Genomic DNA, 21,220 nt, shown 5'->3' with positions numbered 1-21,220 from the left:
TAGTGTTCTGCTATCCTGCTAAGGAAATGGTAGTCTCTAGTTATAGCAGAGTAACAGTTGGTTAAGAGTTGGTTACCATCTCTTTCAGAGGCTGTAACATATTACATTACTTCAGCAAGATTCAGAAGATGCCTGTCAGAAACCCAAACCTTTAATTTTCACTGTCTTCTTGAATTCCTGTCATCCTAGATTGCTGCCTGTCCTTCCATTATGTTCACCCAAGACTGGCTGTATAAGTAATATGAACACAGAATCCAAGTGACATGTGCTGTATCTGTCAAAAGAAGATACAATAAATAGTTCCCATTTTCTTCGATTAAAAATAACTTTGTAAACATGGTCTAAGTGCTGCAGAGGTTTCAATAGTAAAACAGGACATTTTTCAAATTTTGAGCTAAACTTGAAGGACACGAAAATTACTGGCTACAACTCCAAAGGTGTATGTGATGTGTGTGTATTTTATTTTTAGGCTTTTATGTAAGTAAAGCCAACATGAATTTAATTTTCCTGCCAGCTATTTTCCTTACATACTGTTTTCCAAAACAAACAAACAAAGCAGGTTGGATGAAGCTTGGCAACCTGGTCTGGTGGAAGGTATCCCCACCCATCGCGGGGGGGTGGAACTAGATGATCTCTAGGGTCCCTTCCAACCCAAACCATTCTAAGATGGCTTACATAACTCTAATGTGCCTAATAATTAGAAAGATTTGACATATAAGCAGCTGTGTAATTTTATTTTGATTTCAGAATTTTCCTGCTCCCATATCTAGACTTACAGTTCACTGCTCAGTCCTAAATTGTTTTATCTTAAGACATCGTGAACTAAAGACAAAGCTAGATGGAAAAGGGGGGGCTTTGTTCTCGAAACTTATTAAGCAATTTATCAATTGCTTATTGATAAATTATTGCAAATGTTTTCACCTTAGCTTATGGCATGATCTTACCAGCTACAGTCATTGAGGAAAAGTTATTAAGCTTATTATACCTTATAATATCAATTCAGAAACTTTTGATACAAAGCTTAAAAATCCAGTAGTTTACTGGTTCAGATATGACACTGATTTTAGGAAAATGCTGCTCCAAGTTTTCTCCCTCAATCTATAGCATTTTTTCATAATTCTACATAGCACAATAATTGCGTTCAGTAAATTTAGTATAGAACCAAAAATAAGAGCACAGAGGAACACCAAAGAAGTATTTTAACCTCAAGTCATTTCACAACATAGATGAAAATGTCAATGTACCTAAGCTCACTCACGAGTTTACATTTGAACTACAAGGAAAGAGCATAAAGAGAGTACTCCACTTGTAACCTAGTGACCAATTTCAGCCTTTTACCAACAGACCATTTTCCCCAAGGTTATTCAGGAGTAAGGGATCCAAAGACAGATGGATCATTCTCAACTTCTAGCTTTAGAAAGAGCCATCACTTACACCTCGGGATAGAAGAGCTACAGCTCATTGCCTACACAAGACTGAGAAACCTCTATGAGAAGAGGGCAACCAGAGGTAGACTCTTTCTATCACAGAACAGCCCCAAACTCTGATAAGGTCCAAGCAAGGAAAATGATATACAAGAACAGTATATTTACGGTACACCACCTATTCGCATGCAATAGACACTTTTACATATGGAGTGTCTGCACTATACATATTTTCAGTACACATGGCCCCCTGAAGGAGGTGGTATGGCATACAGCCTTACAACTCATAAGGAAATGCTATTGTATAGCCAATCAGACAAGGTGGACATGCACTGTATGGCTCATCATTATACTCTCTTTCGTAAGTACTTAGCAAACCAACACACAGAAAAATTAATAGTAAGAGCAGGCCTGTAAAAGTGAAGAAAGCTAGCAGTGGTGAAGGAAAGATTAACCCAACCCTCAAAACTAAGGAAATAGATCTTAACTTTGTAAAGTCAGTTCAGGTAAAATTTTCTGTATCGGCATCTCAAGAGGTTTACATTCTAGTGGAAAAAATAGTACCTTAAAGTACAGATCTTCAAATTTGAAATACGACTTTGAGAGACTCCATTTCTAGAATGACCCAAGCAGCATCTTTCCAAAAAGTCTGAGAAAACTTATGATCACACAGAAGTAGATATTTTCACTCGATCCCTTTTAATACATGCAAGTACTGCCCCTATAAGGCAGAAATAATATTTTTCCCCTAAGATCCCAAGTAGTTCTATTCTCAACCATCATTTTATTTCCATAATGAACCTCATTTGCTGCAACAAATGTAGTATCCTTCTATGACAAAAAAAGGGCAAGTGAGAATTTAATGGATTGGCATGAATTCTAAGTACATTGTGGGGTAAATGCTCCTGTATTAGAAACCTTAAAGCATGTACTTTGCTTTAATTATCATTTGATCTAATTATGGTTTAAAAATGGCTAACAAATTGATATTCCTATCAACTATGCCTTAAGACCATTGATGTATGCGTTTCCAGGTAACCAATTTCTTTTAGAGCCCATTCTTACTGTATTTAAAGACAGAAATTGTCTCTAGCGACAACTAAAGGGAGCAGTAAGCTGCAAAGAATTGCTACATGCTGCAAGGGAGGGTGGGAAATCACTAATCCGTGATTCTAGAAGTGAGACACAGTGATTGACATGGTTTTGATGAAAACTTTGAGCATGAATGACAAGCCTAAAGAAAGAGCATGGTATTAGAGAAAAAGCAATCTGTTTCAAGACAGTTATCTGATCTGGCTGTTTTACTGGCTGTTCTGCTCCAGTGCCAGGACAAGATTCTCTCTTATCTCCAAGAATGCTGCTCTTTCTTGTGAGCCTTTAGTGCATCCCATGATACGGTGGGCTCACAAGCTGCTCTCCTGACTCATTCCAGGCAGCAGGCAAGTAATCTGAAAACAACTTGGAAAAGAGCACTACTTCAGCGCACTTTTTCTCACAGCTCCATTGCGGTGCTAATACCATGCTACCCACTGCAGTACACCTCAGCTCTCCTTAGCCCCAAAACGCCCAGTAAGGACCAGGTAACATTATGCAGCAGCCGACAAAAACAATTACCACCTGCTTTCTTAAAAGAAGTCAAATCCTCAAGAATATAGACAGCAGGATTCTTATTTTAGCCAACAATAACAGATCAAGCATAACAGTGGGTTAATAATAGGAAAACTAATTCATAAGCGTAGAACAGGAAAACCAATAGAACCTGTAGGACTGGGCTTGAAGTGACACCATGAGCTGTAGCACTATCAATTTCCAAATCCAAAAACCAAGCAGCTGGTCTGTTTGATGAATCTATGTACTGCGTGAGTGCAGTTGTATTATGTGACTGCACTCCAACGGTATCAACCATGTGCTAGCTACATGTCACCTTTATTTACTCCAAGGCTTGCACCATGGAAACGAGGCAAGGTCAGACAGACTTCCCTGGAATGCTTTCTAGACCTGCAAGATTCCTGCCACCTGGCAAGTATTCCAGACTCTACTGCCACTACTAGCTGTGACAATTTGACCTAGGAGACACTAAACTAAAAGTTTAGAACGGAATGAGGAAATGATGTCTTGAAGTTGATTTTGTACTAAACAAAAGATACCTCACTGAAATTAGGAGCGAGGATTGGATTTCCCAGCGCCACTTCCAGCTCAGTGTTAAGTCATATGCCTACTGACCCTGAAAAGTTAGATAAATCCCATGTAAATGCTGGGATGTTCTGAAGACTGCTGAAAAACTTCAATATAAATTTAAATCTGAGGAAAGTCACAATACAATCCCATTGACTGATGTAAGATAGGCGACTGTGACATTTAGCACACAATTACCCGTGCTTAGAACATTTCCCTGATTCATTCTATTGTCCTCTGATCACAAGAAGAGAACAAACTTTCACGAATGGGATAACAGATTCGAACATATGCCATATGTTTAACTTAGCTATTAATCCAATTTTAACTCTTGCTATTTATATGCTAAATGGAAGATCAACTTCTGATCTTCCACAGCTTGGTACCTACCATATGGACATATTCTCCATCTAAAAAAAAATAAAAATCCAGGCCTGTTACTCAACTAAACTCAAAAGGCTTCAGAGTAGCATTTGCTAGACAAGAGTCTGCATAACAGACACACAAACTCCATGTTGAATTTCACAGTAGCTAGTTCCAACATCTTGCCTGCTAATGAACAGTAATCATTTCATGGATTTACATGGCAGAAATCATGTTTATTATATGGCTTCAACAAATTGCACTGGGGTTAAAAACAAAATAAATCTTAAGGGCAACAACTGTTCCTAGTCCTTTCTGGTGGAAGTTACCAAATAATAGCATTAAAAAGCCAGTCCTTCCTGGTAACCCTGCTGTAGCGACCAGGTAGAAGTACTAGTAGTGCTGGAATGATGTTCACATTTTGGGAGCATCTTGGAAGGAAACCAAATACCACTTCTTGTATTATCAGCATGCTAATAGCATTAAGCATATCATATAACAATATATGAAGACAGTATATAATTATCTGGAAAACCCTTTTATGTCTTAACTCCACAGTTTAATTTTAAGAAGTAAGCTTCATCTGATCATTTCCCTGAAATCTACTGGAGAAAGCAAAAAGAAAGGTTTACAAACTTACAGATAAAGGTTTTCCTAAACAAAACCCATGTGAATAGTAAGAATTAAACTACAGCAACCTGTACCAGAGGAAAAAAATGCAGGTTTAGTCTACGTAGGCATATCCGTGTGTAAGCTTTCTATTTGACTAATTTGCTAATATAGTTGATATTCATTTATTCAGCAGAGATTTGAAGTAGGTAATGTTGAAAGCAACAATTATTTAAACACCTTGTTTTCATACTCTTGAACTACTTATTTGTTGCCAATGGATTTTTTCTTTTGTTTAAAGCAAGCCAGTATGAGCAGCTTCACTGCTAGCCAAAGGGACAGCAGTCACGCAAAATACAGGTTGAAGCATGCACCAAGGTTTAGGAAAAAATTCTGTGTGAACTTGATGATGCACTGTGTAATTACAGAATGCACTAACAATTTTAATTCGTTCCAAGTTAGTGCGCAGGACTTCCTAGCTGCAAAATCCAATGGAAATCTTGCAGAAAAAGGTATTGTAGTATGTACTGCAAAACAACAAAGTATAAAAAAAACCACATTCCTGAATAGAAATACATCTAATTCAGAATAACGTATCTACTTTGCATTAGTTTTTCCAGAGTGAAATTCACTTTCTTCTGAAATAACAGCTCCATTCAGAAACCACTAATGCAGACTGTTTCACCACTAATATTTTTTGAGGCACTTCCCTTTGTGGCACTTACTGCCTGTAATATCCATGTGAAGCTATGCAAGTTCTAATCACACACCAGCACCTTACTATGTTTCTTACTTGAGCAGCATTCAGGAGAGAAAGAAAAAAAAAAAAAAAAAAAATAAAAGGGGGTTCGGGGGTAATCCAGACAGTTATGGATTAATAGAAAACAAATCTGCAATTTTTTTGAGACACTTAGCATGAAGGTCAATACTAGGGACAAGAATCACCTGTGGACAAGCTCACTGTAACCCAAAAGCAGACACATGATACTGACAAGGAAAGATGAGAAACCTCACAAGTGCTCTGTATCTATCAACTCCCTTTCCACAGATAAATGTAGGCTCCAGCCTACAACACTGTCAATCTGCACCTGCGGTAAGTATTAAATACTTTGCAACACAACTTGCTACTTGTGTTTCAAAGCATCCTATGCCTTCTTTGCTCTTAATTTTAGTAAGCTGTTAGCAAAAGTCAGCATATCAGAATGCTACCTTGGCATTTTTTCTTGTAAATTCAATAGCAATCAGTGAAGGTCACTGTGTTCTTAAAATGCTTTTGACACCAGCTGATGACAAGTTTTATTGAGTATTAAAGGCACCCTGTGTTGCTATCACCATTCCTGACTCTCCTGCCAATCCATTTAAATCTCTTCCCTTCAACCTCAGTACTGAACTCTGCCACTAAAAGAGAAGACAGTTCCCTTTAGGCACACCATGTCACAGGGGTCTTGAGGCACTGAGTTCAGCATGGTGGTATTTTTTTTCCTACCATACACTCAGTAATTAGCTAAAATGCCAATTCAGCTTCTATTTTTTTAACATATCAGAACATGTGAACCTCTCTGTGAACCACTTAATTTTTTATAATCAAAATTTCTCAGAGTTCCATATTTGTTTAATACAAGTCTGCAGGAAAATAGGAATAAAAGCACCTTAAGCTTACACTGCTTTCTAAAATACTTAACTCCCTGCTCCAGCTATTTTCTAAATAAAGAAGAAATTGACTAGGACACTGACCAAAGGCTTTGATATACATGTATTTTTATAAAAGTTATTTTATACTTCACACACCTTTTTTTCAGTGTTTCAAAGTTCTCTTTCTTTTCCCTCCATTCTACAATACTCGTCACAACATTTCTTGCCTACTAGTTTATTTTCTAACTTCCCAACTCATTTCCTCACATTTAAATACAAAGCACTCAAAGCAATTATAATCTTGGCCCTCTCTCTGCCAGAAAAGCAACACCAAAATAATGCCTATTTACTCAGTAACAGGTACTGTGTTTTCCAGATTTAGGAACCTACAATTTGCTAACGTACTTTTTCAGATACTGTACATAAATCACCACTGTAGAAATTAGGTACTTCAATGGTTAAGTAGCAAGTTTCATGCCCTGTATTAAATGTTATCACATTTTTAAGGCAGTCATTGTAAACCAGCTGAAGGCCATGATTTTGAAGACCTTACAGGCAGTCTCTAAATCTGACATTACATAAATGACCAATTAAAAACACTGCATTAACAATTACCTCATTATTTGTCAATTAGTTTAATTGAAATTCACTAAATACCAAGAAAATTAAATATTTATATCAAAAAAAGGGGATGAAGGCGTTGAAATGCAAGCACTATAGTGTCAGAGACATACCAAGAAAGCTGTGCAGTAACTGCAAGCACTGCATGGAAATCAGTTACAGAAGCTGCTGGTCCACTGCTTCACTGAGTGTGCAAATATACTGAACTAGTATACTAAAAGCTAGGCTACTGAATTAGTATTGTATTGAACTGGTATATTAAAAAGTCTATGGATATATATAGTACCTGAATTGAGACAGGCATCAAATGACAAAAAGCCACACAACCAACAGTCGTGATACAGATGCCAGGTATCTAGTGGAATATTATAAGGTGAAAGTAGTAGCTTTGAAAGTAAGACATGAAACCAAAATGGATTCCTGACTGCAGTCAGAAACATTATAAAAAGAATTACAGACACATGACAGAATGAAACAAATAAACAAACAAAAACCAGTAATACAAACACATAAAAGCCAATCTAGAGGTTGACAACCACCTAAAGTTTTAAGTACAGAAACAATACTGATTGCATAGAGCTCACTAAGCAAGGAAGTTGTGTGCAAGAAGCAGCAATGAGTTTTTAATACCTCTTTGACTACAGAGAGGTCCTGAGGTAAAAAAAATTGACACTGAACATCAGAAGTACATTGAGAGAACATTTGAGCACATCTTGTTCTACACACACAGACAAAAAAAATCCAATCAGCTCAACCTAAATCACATCTCTCATAATAAACCTTTAGAACTGTTATTTATAGGACTGCCACTTTCTATTAATCCCTGCAAAATACCAATTCACAGTAATACTTGAACATGTAAATTATTAGCTACATTTGAATTGTCGGCAGTCAAGTCTTGGACTATTCCTACAAACAATGTCTGTCTTTCCAAGCCTTTAAACTTTATTTTCTTATCTCACAAACCCCATAAGATTCTCCTACAAAGCCTATTACATCATGACTAAAGTCCAGGTTTACACCAATACTGTAAAATTAGGATTTTATACCATTTCATTACCTGCTCATGGTGGGGGGGTTGGAACTAGATGATCTTAAGGTCCTTTCCAACCCTAACTATTCTATGATTCTATTAATGCTTTTGGTGGTTTACTTCTTGTTACTATTTGTTCCTGTGCCAGCATCTCTGTTGAGATGAATTCCTATATCCTTCATAATGCTAAATATATTACAGAAATAAAACAAAAGGTCTCGAAATATTTTTAACACTATTCATGAACTGTGAGAAAGTCTGAACTCTTTATTAGTTTATCATGACTCACAAGCAAAAAGAGCAAGAACTTTTACTGAGTACGTGCCCTACTGACCTACGGAGCCCACAGCATTGCCCCCATCCTCTCTCCTGCCCCTCCACTCCTTCCTATAGATAATCTCCTCCAAATCCCAGGAACCTGTTTGACAGAGAAAAGGAGCATTCAGCTGCTTAGAACAAATAACACTGTCTATTTAAAGAGAACATACTGACGTTTCCTACATTTCCTAATATTTTATTGGGGTTTGCTGGTTGTTGGTTTTTTTTTTTTTTTGGAAGAGGATGCTTTTTCAAAAATAACCTCAAACCCCAAACTATTTCCAAAACTTTAAGATTAACAAAATGTACAACAAAAACATTCCTTAGAGAAACTAGGGGTGGGGGAGGAGGATATTAAGCCACTTTGCTTAACAATGCTGAATAAAACAGCCCACAGATGTCCTCCTGCTGCGACCATCTATTATTAACAAGCACATTGGTAGAGCACTGAATAGACTGAGCCCCACAGCCGGAAGAGATGCACCAGCAACCGAAGTGTAATTTTCTAGAAGCACTTTGCTTCTAACAGACAAAGTGGGTAAAACAAGGCAGCTTGGGAAAATAATAGGAAAGGGAAGGCCAGGAAAGTTAACATGGAACAGAGGGAAGTGTGTATTACTCTTTGTTTCAGGTGATACACTGCAATTTGTAAACAATTTCTAAAACCAAAGTTTTGAGAAGCTCCTGCTCACAGGAATATTTAAGACATAGGATAACCATGATTTCTCCAAAAACACAACTTCTCAGTACAGAATCACAAGCGTGGTAGTTTCCAAAAATAATCTTGCAACAGAATCCCATTACCCAATCTCAACTATTTCTCAATTTTGATGTGTAAAAAAGCCCCACATACCAAGGAGTATCTAACATCTCAAATAACATTACTAAGTGATTCAGATATAGAAAAACAAAATCTCTAGTCTGTAAAAAGCTATTTCCTTCTCCTCTGAAGACCAGAGTTTAAGTACTCCAATCGATAGCATAAATGTACAAGTTCAGTAAATGTGAAAAGTCTACAAAATTTTTTAGCTATGATTTCTCATGAAGTATTATCTTGAAGACAGTTCTGATACAGCAATATCCCTTTCATCATCAGATATCCCTTTAATGATGTAGTTCACTTTCTTGCTAATTAATATATGGCCTTTGCCCCATCTTTCTCCAACCAACCCTCTTTTCTCACAAAAAAATAGGAAAAAAAAAAGAGAGAAAAAGTAGTATGTCACACAATATAAAACTACTGTGATGTTGCATCCCTAACATTTGCATTTCAGCTAACACTACCTGAAATATTTGGCTTTATTTTTCATTTGTTTGGTGAGACATAATAAATTTAAACTTTGCTGGTTTCAACGAATAATTAAATTTTCAAAAAGTACAGGTAATTAAGGCTACCAAAAATTAAAATTGAGTAAGAAGTCAGCAATTATAGGCTGCATGTATTCTACTAGATCTGCAAGGGACTCTAATTAAACACATATTAATTGCCCTAATCTTCTTAGGCAAGTAATAAATTGGAAGAGCTGATTAATGCACTGGATTTAGTTCAGCTTGTTAAATCTGACACCCCGGCAAAGGAAGACTATCTTGAAAAGCTCTTTTAGCTAAGTAATTGGAATTTCACTCTCAGTAATTTGCTGTTCCATAATAAGAGCTATTTAGTATATTGACTCTTCATCAGGTTTTTTTTTTTAAATACATGTTATTTATATTTAAACAGTACCATTATGCTGCTCATAAAGATTATGAAAAATTATGAACTTTGACCTTTACTGTCCATCAAAAGTCACTTTCACTCTGAACACAAATTAGTATATTTCCTTGTAGGCTATAAATCCTAATTAATTTTAATTCTAGAAGCTGCTAATAACATTTTATAAAGTCCATACGGACACATTAAGTCCTCCATACAATTCATAAAGCCAGCAACTAAACCAGTTTTCAGTATTAAATAACTGTTGACTGCTGGAATACAATGCAACATCATTCTCCAATGAGCCTCAATTTCTCCTTTTTACCTATTTGCTCATACACTTCTACACATACATTTCCAAGTACTCAGTCACCTGGCAAGGGAGTGAAACATTTTTGTGACTGTAATAAAGCAGTATGAACCATACAAAGCAAAAAACAAAAGAAAAAGAAAAATTTGGAAACCTGCAGGTCGGAATTTTAAAGGTCTGATTTCTCTCCAACATTGTTACCATTCCTAGCTTATAACATGGAAAGATGGATCAAGCTTCACTTAAAAATAAGCAGACGTAAATGAACAGAAAAATGTCCCGTTAAGAAGAAAAAAACCCCAGCAAATGCAGAATAGGGCAAAAGAATTTTTTATATTTGAAAAATGTTTTCAAGTATTCCATGAAACTTGAACAGCTCCTCACATGTCCTAGAAAACGTGGAACTGTATAAAGCTTTTCCTATGAAGTATCTCAGAAAGTCATATACATGTTCCAAATCAAGTTCAGCCTGAAAAAAAAAATCCTAAATATGTAAGCATCTCACTGCCTTCAGATTTTTATTCTGTACTCCTCAGAGCTGACATTTCGTATTTCTGTTCTAGAGTCTATAGGCTTCAGTCTCTACATCTAAAATCTGTTACTCTTCTGTCACCAAAACCTAGTGCTCATACGTCTTGAGAATCACTGTCACAGTGAACCTCAAACTTATCCTTTGTTCCTTAAGTGAAATGTAGTATCAACTAAGGAGTCAGATGAACATTCCTTTTAGCAGCAAAATGATTTTCACAAATGAGCTATAATGCTTATTATAAGAAAATACCAAAAAGCTGATCAGATAATTCTAGGCAACTGATAAGTCATGAAATCAAACATGAACGTACCTCAAAGAACTACAATTAAACTTGAATGTCTCTCAAATATTTCCTACCCATTTTCCATGGTACAGTACGGAATATAATTTACTGCTTATCATTAGATAAACAGGTGGCACTCAATTTAAACTCTCAAGCTCAATAGTCTTACGAAGGAACTAGTACTTTACCTTCAAGATAATGAGTTTAAATAAGTGCTATATTCTTCTTCCACTATTTGTGTGTTACTTGCAACAAAAGGGTTTTGGCCCATGCCTGAGGTTCCCATGTACTATTACAAGAAGTCATAAGTAGCAAACCAAGTCCAACTACTTTCCAGTTAATGGCATCAACCATTTGAAGATCTGTTAAGACTGGCTATCTGTAGGCAGATTATGGCAAGAAATTCCACACCTGAACTTGAGGTCTGCAATACAGAGACCTCCAAGGCTTATAAAGAGACACTCACATGACAAGAAAAGCCCTAAATTTCAGGATTTACATAACTGAAAGCAAAAAAGAACTGGAATTCTAAAACTCTTGACTTTCTAAGCACAGTGTCAGTTCAGCACTGCTAAACATCAACTTTAGTATGAAATATGACAAATATTCTGTTTGCAACTTGCCTCTATGCACACAAGCTTCATTTCATTGCTCGAAAAGACATAAGACAGCTTTATCAGTGGCAGAATACAGTTTGTCACGATTCAATACAGAACAGGGAAAGCCACTGAATATTATTCAGTTAAGTGAGAAGTCAAAGAAAGTGAACAGTGACAGTTACAAAATCCTTGATGAAAGGAAAAGATTCAGACCACAGGATGTGCTTAACCTGTCAAGAGCAAAACGCCAGTGACTACGACTTCTGATCCAGAACATGGTGGGTTCTGTCTCGCTTCAAAGAACTGTAGAATAATTGGAAAAGCAGAATACTGACAGAAGTTCGTATCTCTTCATATGGTTCGTTCACAATTTTATAACATATCACCAAAAAAAAAAAATAAAATCTAACCCCCAAATTGTGGAAACAATAAGAAGATTTTAGACTAGACAGAGCGATGAGCTAGATACACACACAAATTCTGAAAAGTAGACAATGAAGTCATTAAGACCAAAATATTTATTACTGCATTTATTAATGTTTCATTTCAGTTCAAAGGACTACAACATCTTCTGGTAAACTGAAATCACATTAAAAGCTAGTATCCGCATTTTGTGAAGCAAATCACAAGAAGGTAAATACCTTGTTTTCTCCTCTACAGACCTTCTAACAAAAGACCACCATCCCAAAACATTGGTTTCTTGTGACAAAAATAATTCTACATTTATCTTCTCAGCACTTTTCTACCATCTTTCTCCGTATTTCTGCAGGCAACACAAAACTTAGCTTCAGCATTTCCTGTCAACGTGAAAGCCTAAAATCCTGACAAGCACATGACAAAGTCTTGTATTTGAAGATGCTATGTATTTAAATTTTCATGATATCACACTTTCCAAATGTTACAAGCATACAAATCAAATGTATGTTCTTACTGTTGCCAACGATCCTTCTAGAAAAAAAGAACACCTACAACATTTCCAGTTTTTACTGACTTATCCCTCCTTTTCTGCACGTTTCTGAACTTCACACTCTTTCAGTCCTTGAAATTGAAACACAGAAAAAAAATGCTGTCGAAGAGATTTCTATAAAATTCTTTAAACAGAAATTTTAATTATGACTGTTCCCTAAGTAATATTTGTAAGCTGCAGAGACTGATAATGAACTAACATTCCCCTTTCAGCAGCTTAAGGATTAAGTTTAGAGTTGTTTAGAGCAACTCCGTGCTCTAAACAGACATATAATCTGTACTAAAAGAAAGTTCTTATGAAATATATGCTTCTGTTGCTACCTAATTATTTCAGTGTTTATTGTTATTAAAAAAGTAGCAAAGACTTTGGAATACTTTACCTTAACTATGCTTGTCCTTAAGAAAAGGTGACTACTGTAAGACTTAACTCCATTTTCCCCCCATACATCCTATTAAAAACACCTACCATTAAAAAAAGTTTTATTATTGCATTACTCAAAAAAAGTAAGAACTATCCTCTTCTGAATTCTAGTAATTTAGTTCATTGCCCCACTTAAGACATGTTTTAAATCCTTGTGTTTCGGGTAACCGGTGAATAACAAGATGATATTTAGGCACAATGCTGAATTTCATGCCAATGGGTGATATTGTTAGTTTCAGCAGAATTAATGAAGTACTCAAAGGTAAACAGTTTTAATCTCCTTTAGATCACATATCACATAGGATTTGTGAACCGACCAGAATTTCCCCTCCAATTCTTCAGGTTCATACCTTTAGATAAGCAATGTTAGAAAGAGAGAATAACAAAAGATACACCGCCAAAACCAGAGGGGCTATGGGATGAAGGAACTAGCAAAGTCTAGCCTGGGGTTTTTTCTAAAAGAAACTTGTAACTTATACCACAAGTGATACGTTAGAGATTCAGCTAGCATATAAAAGATTCAAAAGCTTTCCACTTGAATCTTTAATACCCAATTTTACTTGTGTTCCATCCTTTTCTAAATAATAGTTTTAAGCATTTATCTCTGTGCAGCAATATGACTTCTCTCCTCCCTCATGGAACAGTCTCTCATATCTGAAAAGTCCAGTTAACTAAAGTGCTATCAAACTGTGTATAAAATAAGTACCTCTTAGTAACTTGATGGCAAATTAATTCTTGCTATGTCAGACTAATCTTTGAAGGAGGCTGGAGTTCTTTTTGTTAATAATGTCATCTTAGTTCATTATATTAATTTCTATTGATAAGTGCACATGTGCATCTTCTCCAGTGTGCATGTACCCACACATCTTCCAGTGTTCAAGACTCAACAGTTAACAATCTTGACAAAATCTAACAGTGGCAAATTTTGAAACATAACCCAGTTGACCCAGTCTACCAAGAAATTAAGAAACCACTACAAACCTCACTGACTTCTACTCTGCCTGCAAGATGCTTCCTCAACACAGAAGTGCAGATACATACTTTCAAAAATACACTGAAACAAATATATTGCATATACAATTTCTCTTCCCAGAAGTGGGATTCAGAGAATAAATGTAGCAGATGTCAACCAATTTCATTAATGCACTAGTGCAAGGCACACATATACAATGATGAGGATTAAAAGTGGACCTAAAGGGAAGAGACAAAATTAGTTTTCTGTAACAAGGGCAAGAAATCTGTTTGGCAAATTCCTTTCAAATGAATTTTTCTTGTAGACTATGGTCTAATTACTTTGCTATACTGAAAAACAGAAACCATTAATTGCTTGTAGCACATAACTTCAACATGGAAGAATGCAGTATTAAAAATTTGCTATACAAATTAATAGTCAAAGTTTCACTTTGCATCAGAATGTTACATTCACACTGTCTTTGGATCCAACAACCCAACGTACACTTACTTTTGTATTACATTCTGTAAGCTGAGCATCATACCCAGTTCACTTTTCATCTTTTCTCTGTTGGCACGGCACTCTGCCAAATAGCGGAGAGCCTAAAAGAAAGAACCACAGCAAATCAAAAAGATGTCCAGTACATTATAATTCATTTTTATTAGTGCACATCTCCAAAACATTCACAATGTGAGCTCTAGTAACAAGATAAAAGTAGTATCACCTACTGTGAACATTAAAAAAAAAAAGGGGGGGAGGTGTTCTTATAAATGCACAGAAAGCATAGAATATCTAATCTATGAGAAAAGGTTGAGAGACTGGGTTTATTTGTACTGACTAAGAGAATCTAAGGGACAATGTAACAGCTGTCTACAACTACTCAAAAAGCCTTTACAAAGACGATTAAGCCAAACTTTCCTCTACAGCAGCAGACAATGTAACAATGGGGAGCAGCTACAAACTGCAGCTTGGAAAGTTCAAATCAGATACTACAAGAAGATTTTTCACTCTGAAGGTTGTTCAACACTGAAACAGATGACCTAGTGGCACTGCAGAATCAAGGAGACAAAGCTACAACTGACCTGATTGAGTGTCGGTGACAGTCCCAATTCAAGCAGGAAGCTGAAGTGAATGACTTCCAGAAGTCCCTTCCACCAAACATTTATGTGATCAGAGATCTAAAGCAATTTTTATACATTATGCTTCTAGCATAATTTCCATCCATTCTATAGGCTTCCCCAGTACTAGAAAATCCATCACCAAGTTTCTACTGTCCACAGAAAGAGGTCTACCGCATTTATAAGCTTCTGAAGACTAACTGCAATACTCATAACTCCATGCAGAAATAAGAATACAAGCAGCAGGAAGCTGCTTAGGTTACTGTTACCTAAACTGGGAATTTATACTTATTTGTTGCACAAGTTTTGTTTCTTTGCCTTTCAAGGTAGACTCTTTAAACAGCTTCACATTGTTGACCCCAGTCAGCAACTGTTTATTTGCATGATGCTCCTAACATGAATACTCTTCTGGTTAAAATGTCAGTCCTCCTTTTCATGAGACATCTCTCTATTGTTAGTGCTGACAGACAAAGCTTTCTTAGAAGGAACACCCGAAGATGTACTGTGCATTGTTCTTTGGTCAGTGTTTTATTGATGTAGGTATGTAGGTATAAGAACTGCACTTGAAAAATCCTGCAATACACAAATACAATGGTTTATAAAATAGGCTTTTTTTAGCAAGGTTTAGAAGTGCACCAATTCCTTCAATATAGTCATATAACAGCTATGCTGCTTAATAGCTGCTTCTAAAGTAACGTGATCCTTAATCCCTTCAGAGATAGAGAACTAATTACCTGGGTTTTTTTCCAAATCATCTTCAGCACATGCTAGGTAAAATTCAAGACCATTTTATTGCATTTTGAGAAAGCCTGGCTGCTGTCTGCCATGATAAAACCTCTAAATGATATTTTTGCTATTTCCTGACATGGATTAGTATCAACAACTGCAGTTTATAGATGTTGTATATGCATTTATTTTCTTACTTTCCAACTATGGGGAAATACCTGAATGATAGCTCTTAACTACTAACTTTCATGTCAAGAAATGCATCCCTACTGGTGGAAAAAGTTTCTCATTTTTATTAGTCTCTGTTCTAGCAATTTAGTAAGGGTGTAATGTTGTCAGACAAAGAAAAACCACATTATCTTAACAGCCAAATATTTGAGTCGAAATTTAGGCAGTCTCTTTTCCATCTGTTAGAAATTCTTTACACACAAATGTAACTTCCACTAAAATAAGACCAAAGGCAAAGTTATCAGAACAACTTAAGCGACCTGACTTTTCAGCACTATGATGACCCATTTCCCCTGCCCTCCATGGGAGCCAAAACATCTGCACCTTCACAGAAGTGAGATCATTTATGCTTATTAGATCACTTATTTATGTGTATTATGTCCATTGAAGCCATAAGAAACGTTGCTATTATGGACTTTGACTCAGCCTCTGTTCAGCAAAACACTTCTCTACGTTAACTTTAAGCTCGCAAGTAATTTCATCCACTCTAACTGCAGGTTACCACTAAACAACACAGCTGTCTCCCATTCCCACCCAACAAGATAGCCCTACAACACAACTTGAGTAACATCTGGGGCTCTGGAACCACACTGCAAACTGCATTAGCCCTCAGCAATCTGATGAAGTCAGTCCTTTTCATGTAGAGCTTATTTTGTAACATGATCACAGACTTGATTACTGAATCTCGTGCAGGCAGTGAGAATGCAGCCCGAAGGAGAAAAATAAGAAAAAGTGAGACATCCAAACAAGATCCTCTTTTAAGACCACAACCTAAGGAAACCACACTGGGAAGAAAAGCAATGCAACTGTAAAGTCAACTGAAAGCTCTTCCAGTGAAGAACATTATAGTCTGGTAAATGCTTTGGCAAGACTAACCTACAAAGCAGTTAGCAGGACACAGGTCTCCTGGATTATGGGTCCTTATTTCAAGAGCCCAGAAAGGTATCAGAGACACTAAAGTCATTCCAAGAAGTCCACTAATATCTAGTATGAAAGTAAAACAAATGAAAAATACAGAATTATGACCCAGACTGGTCTTAATTGTATAAATAATGCATACTTGTATGTAAAGCCAGAGCTCTTTATTCTTTAGTTTCACACTGTTTAGAACTCAGTAATGACAAAAAAATGGAAAAAAGAACACTGCAAATTTTAGTAACTTAAAATCTTACTAGAATTGAATTAGACTGCTATCAAAATTTTGACTTTTGTTTGTCCTGTTTCTAAGCAAAAAATACAGTTTTTAAAATTAATATTTAGATTCAGGATGAGAAATCAGGACTTTAGCATTTACGATTTAGAACAAAAAGAAATGGACAAAAGCTGGAACAAGCTGTATTAGATATTAATAAGTTTTGGGTTGGTTTTGGCAGGAGGAGGGAGAGGGATGTTGTTTGCTTGGTTTTTAATACCATGAAGGTCATCAAATGCTGGAACCAAGTGCCAGAGAGGTAATGGAATCTCCATCCTTCAAGGTGTTCAAGAACCAAGTGAACACAGCCCTGAGCCATGGTCTGAGTACCCTTAATTTGAGCACAGGATTGGACTACCTCACCTCTGGAGGTCATCTCAAACCTAACTTATCCTATATCTTTTTACAATATGAAAGTCTTATTAGGGTGTGTATTTACAAAGCTCCATGGCTTCATCTTAAGAAGGAGAACTAAGGGTGCTTACCTCCCTCCACAGAAAAAGTGAAATAGCTGTATTAGCGAAAAAATTCAAAGTAAATTAATCTCTTCCAAAAAACCCCATAAATTCCCCTGGAATAATGTGTCACTGCTAAACAATTTTTTAAATGCATGGTTTTTAAAAAACATGTATAACGTACATCAATGTAACGTAAAACGACGTTTTATTTTTTACATTATTACTTGTTTAAAAACATATTAACTAAATTAAAAAACATCCTACTGACATACAAACTTATCTCCAGAATACTTACCAGCAAAGCTGAATGAACAACTGGAGGGTTGGGATGGTCCAGAAACAGAATAAGACCTGGCAGGCATCCTTGATCCTGAACAATAGCCCGTCTGTTCAATGGGTCAGCTGCTAGATCTCGGAGTTGGTTAACTACAGAGAGTGCATCAGGCTCCTCACTCATAGTAGAATTCATTTTTCCTGCACCATGCATACAAAATACCTGCTGGGAAAAAAAACAAAAACCCTCTGTATTACTAATACCACGACATTTATCATCAATTCAAACAGATAAGACAAAAGCACAAAGGCACTGATTTGTTATAAGCATAGGAGTGTAAAAAAACCCCAAGGACTAGAATTCATGGAACATGGATGAGATAAGGATGTGGACCTTGACATTTGTAAAGTGGAAATCTAAACTTCCTATGCAGAGAACAGCTAGGTTTGGTTAATAATACTTTAATTTGTTTCCTATGTATAATTTCAGACCAGTCAGCTTTTACTGCAGTATGTTTGTGTGGGGATTTTTACACTACTTAAAATATTTCCAATAAATCCATAGTTTTCACACAAGGCACCTTAAAAGTCTATAAACACCCTTCTGTATAAGCATGTGTAAAATCATAACATGGATTTTCAGAGTACCTTTAGCAATAATCAAATTTCACACAAAAATAAACCAGAAAATCCAGCAAAAGATGAACACTGTGTCAAGAACAGTAAGTTTTAATTTGGATTTATATATCAAACGCCACATTCATTCAAAAGCCAAAAGGGTTTCAGAGGCTGGGTTTGGGGTGGTTTTGCCTTTTCACTAGTACTCTCTCAACAACGAGAAAGCAAGCAAGTCACGCCTTGCTTCAGCCGAAGTCCAAGTCACCAGACCAATTTCAAAGGAGACGCGTTAGCTTGAGAGTATCATATTCCAGAGTTGTTCAGTAAGGAATTAAAACTAGGAATTTAAATTAAGGAATTTAAACTACTTCAGAGGCAACAAAAGCCTAAGTTTACTCAGAGAAAATGTTACATCATGGTGCAAAAACCTAGTTTCCTGCAAAAGACCAATTATGTACCTCTGAAACTACTAAATGCTAATTGCGGTTCTGGTGTTGCCAGTACCAACTCATGCCATTAACTTTCCTTAAGGCACAAACGCATGAGTAAATATGTATTAATTCGTTTTTTCCCATATTTCCCCTGCATAAAAATAAAATAATTACATATGTGAGTGGTTACATTCTTTTAGCATCACTTCCCAAACAAATACTATTGTACAAAGTTTTCTGACTGAAGGTAGGCCTTCGAGCAACACAAACTAATCACACTTGTCAAAAAACAATGAACCACAAATATGCATCTTGGTTATGATAATTTCTGACATTTTCACACAAAAAAGATGCTGTTAATCTCCTTCCTTCAGGAAAGGGAGTGCTAATGCGGAGTACACACCAACCATTAGTCTCCAGGCCATTTTTCTTGACTATCACAAGTTCAAAAGAGATCAAATGTGAGATACAGCAGCTCCACCAATAATTTATATTTCCAAAGCAGACAACACTCAATTAAAATGAAAACCAAACCTCTGTTAAATATTATTACTTTCCATAGTTAGCAAAGGAACTTATGTAAAACTTTAAAATCAAGGCACTTGTGGAGCTGACGCTAACCAAAGTCTCTGACTTCCAGCTCTGCGACGCAAGCACCAGACCATTCAGAGTCTCTTCACCCTGACCATCTTTTGCCTTTTTCCTTCTAAACTCCTGAAAAAGCTTGAAGCCAAATTTTATGCCCCTCCTATCCCGTTAGGCCACACTCATGTCCTCCCCAGACCCTTCTCCCTCTCTCCTCAGCCACAACTGAGGAGAAAATGTCCTTTCCCTTCTCCAACACCTACGATTAATTTTATGAAAAGAACTCCCGGCATTTTTCATGGAAAAACCAAACAACCCCAAAAAACCTCAAATTACACTCTTTTTAAAAGTTTTAAGAAGTTATCTAGAATTTGGGGCCTAAAAGAGAAACTAGCCACGTACTGGCTCTTTTCTGCTCTTTCCTTGCAGCTTTAAAATCAAAGCTCAACAAAGGCACCGCAGACCTCTCTGTCATCCTCCCCCTCCGCCCCGCGTCGCCCGGGGGGAGGCCCGAGAGACGAGCCGCCAGAGCCCCGCACCTCCGCTGTCACGCTGAGCCTTCCCTAAGCGGCAGAGCTGACAGCCCAGCTGCGACAAGGCCCCGGGGCTCCGCTGCCGGGCCTCTCGCCCGGCGAAGGCCCAGCTGGCTGAGCAGAGCTCCGGGACGCGGTTAGGGAGAGCAGGAGGCACCCCCGCCGGCCTCGCCGCCCCCCCCTCTCAGGACCATCCCGCCCTTCTTCCCCAGCGCCCCCCGCTCTCGCCCGCCGGCGCGCTCCCTCCCCAGCCCCGTACCGCCGCAGAAGAGGTTCCCGGCCGAGCAGCTCAGCCCCGTGGCCTCATTGCCCGCGGGGCGGCACGGCCTGCGGCGGGAGGCAGCAGGGCCCGCCGCGCACACACCTCCACCGAGGCCCGCTCTGACCCCAGCACCACCCACCACCCCGCAACCCGATTGGTAGACCCACCCGCACCCCTCCGCCACTCGTGGCGCGCTTTGTTACTGACGAACACCAGTAGGGGCGCCGCCGTGCACGCCGGGACTTGTAGTTCAGAGCGGGCTGCTGCGGCGCGCCTGCGAGGCGGCGGCGGGATCGCGGCCCCTTAAATCGCTTTAGTTCAGGTAATTTATTCTCGATCACCACCGGAAATTCATACTGCTCGAGTGTGAAGTAAAACAGTAATAAATAAAGCGTACGGTAAAGCCATACAGTGTAAAGTAAACCCGATGCTGCATGCGGACACAGCATCCACCCCCCGTTTGACACCGGAAGCAGGCATCATCCACATTACAGGGCCCGAACAGCTCAGTTTATTTAACAGAAGCACATCTGGATCCAAACTGAAGGGTTGGCGCCCCCCCCCCCCCAGCTGCAAAGGTTTATCCATTTCCCCATTCTTCCACCCCACTCATAGCGGCTCAGCCGTTTGAGTTTGAAACGCCGCGATGAAGTTCCCAGCAAAGCCGCTGAAGCGGGAAACGCCTCCTCAACAACCCACAAACCCAACTGCAGCGCGGGGGAAGCTTTTCCCGACACCAACTGTCGCCCCGCTCGCACCTTGTAACCAGACCCGCAGAGACTCCGGCGGTGCCGCAGCCGACACCCGCGCCCCACAGCACCGTTAGTTAGCGCTGGGGCTCCGGAGCAACTCTGGGGAACCTCCC

The 21,220-nt window shown here is 38.0% G+C and overlaps 1 protein-coding gene across 5 annotated transcripts in view; it reads right to left on the bottom strand.

Annotated features, from left to right (window-relative positions):
- ARMC1 (armadillo repeat containing 1) overlaps positions 1–20,665 on the bottom strand; it is a 30,555-nt gene extending 9,890 nt beyond the window's left edge. Inside the window, exons 1-3 of one of the 5 annotated variants that reach the window (XM_030486228.1) lie at positions 20,529–20,665; positions 17,949–18,152; positions 14,442–14,533 (exon numbers count right to left, since the gene is read on the bottom strand). In XM_030486228.1, the coding sequence (XP_030342088.1) occupies positions 14,442–14,533; positions 17,949–18,140 (284 nt within the window). In that variant the 5' untranslated portion in view covers positions 18,141–18,152; positions 20,529–20,665. Of the gene's footprint in view, positions 1–14,441; positions 14,534–17,948; positions 18,153–20,352; positions 20,505–20,528 lie in introns of those variants that run through there. The other 4 variants (XM_030486237.1, XM_030486206.1, XM_030486245.1 and 1 more) reach the window with 4 other exon arrangements.
- Positions 20,666–21,220: the final 555 nt, after the last annotated feature.

This window comes from Strigops habroptila, chromosome 1 (assembly GCF_004027225.2).
Source record: "Strigops habroptila isolate Jane chromosome 1, bStrHab1.2.pri, whole genome shotgun sequence".
NCBI lineage: Eukaryota > Metazoa > Chordata > Aves > Psittaciformes > Psittacidae > Strigops > Strigops habroptila.
This window is presented reverse-complemented; position numbering and strand designations above follow the sequence as displayed.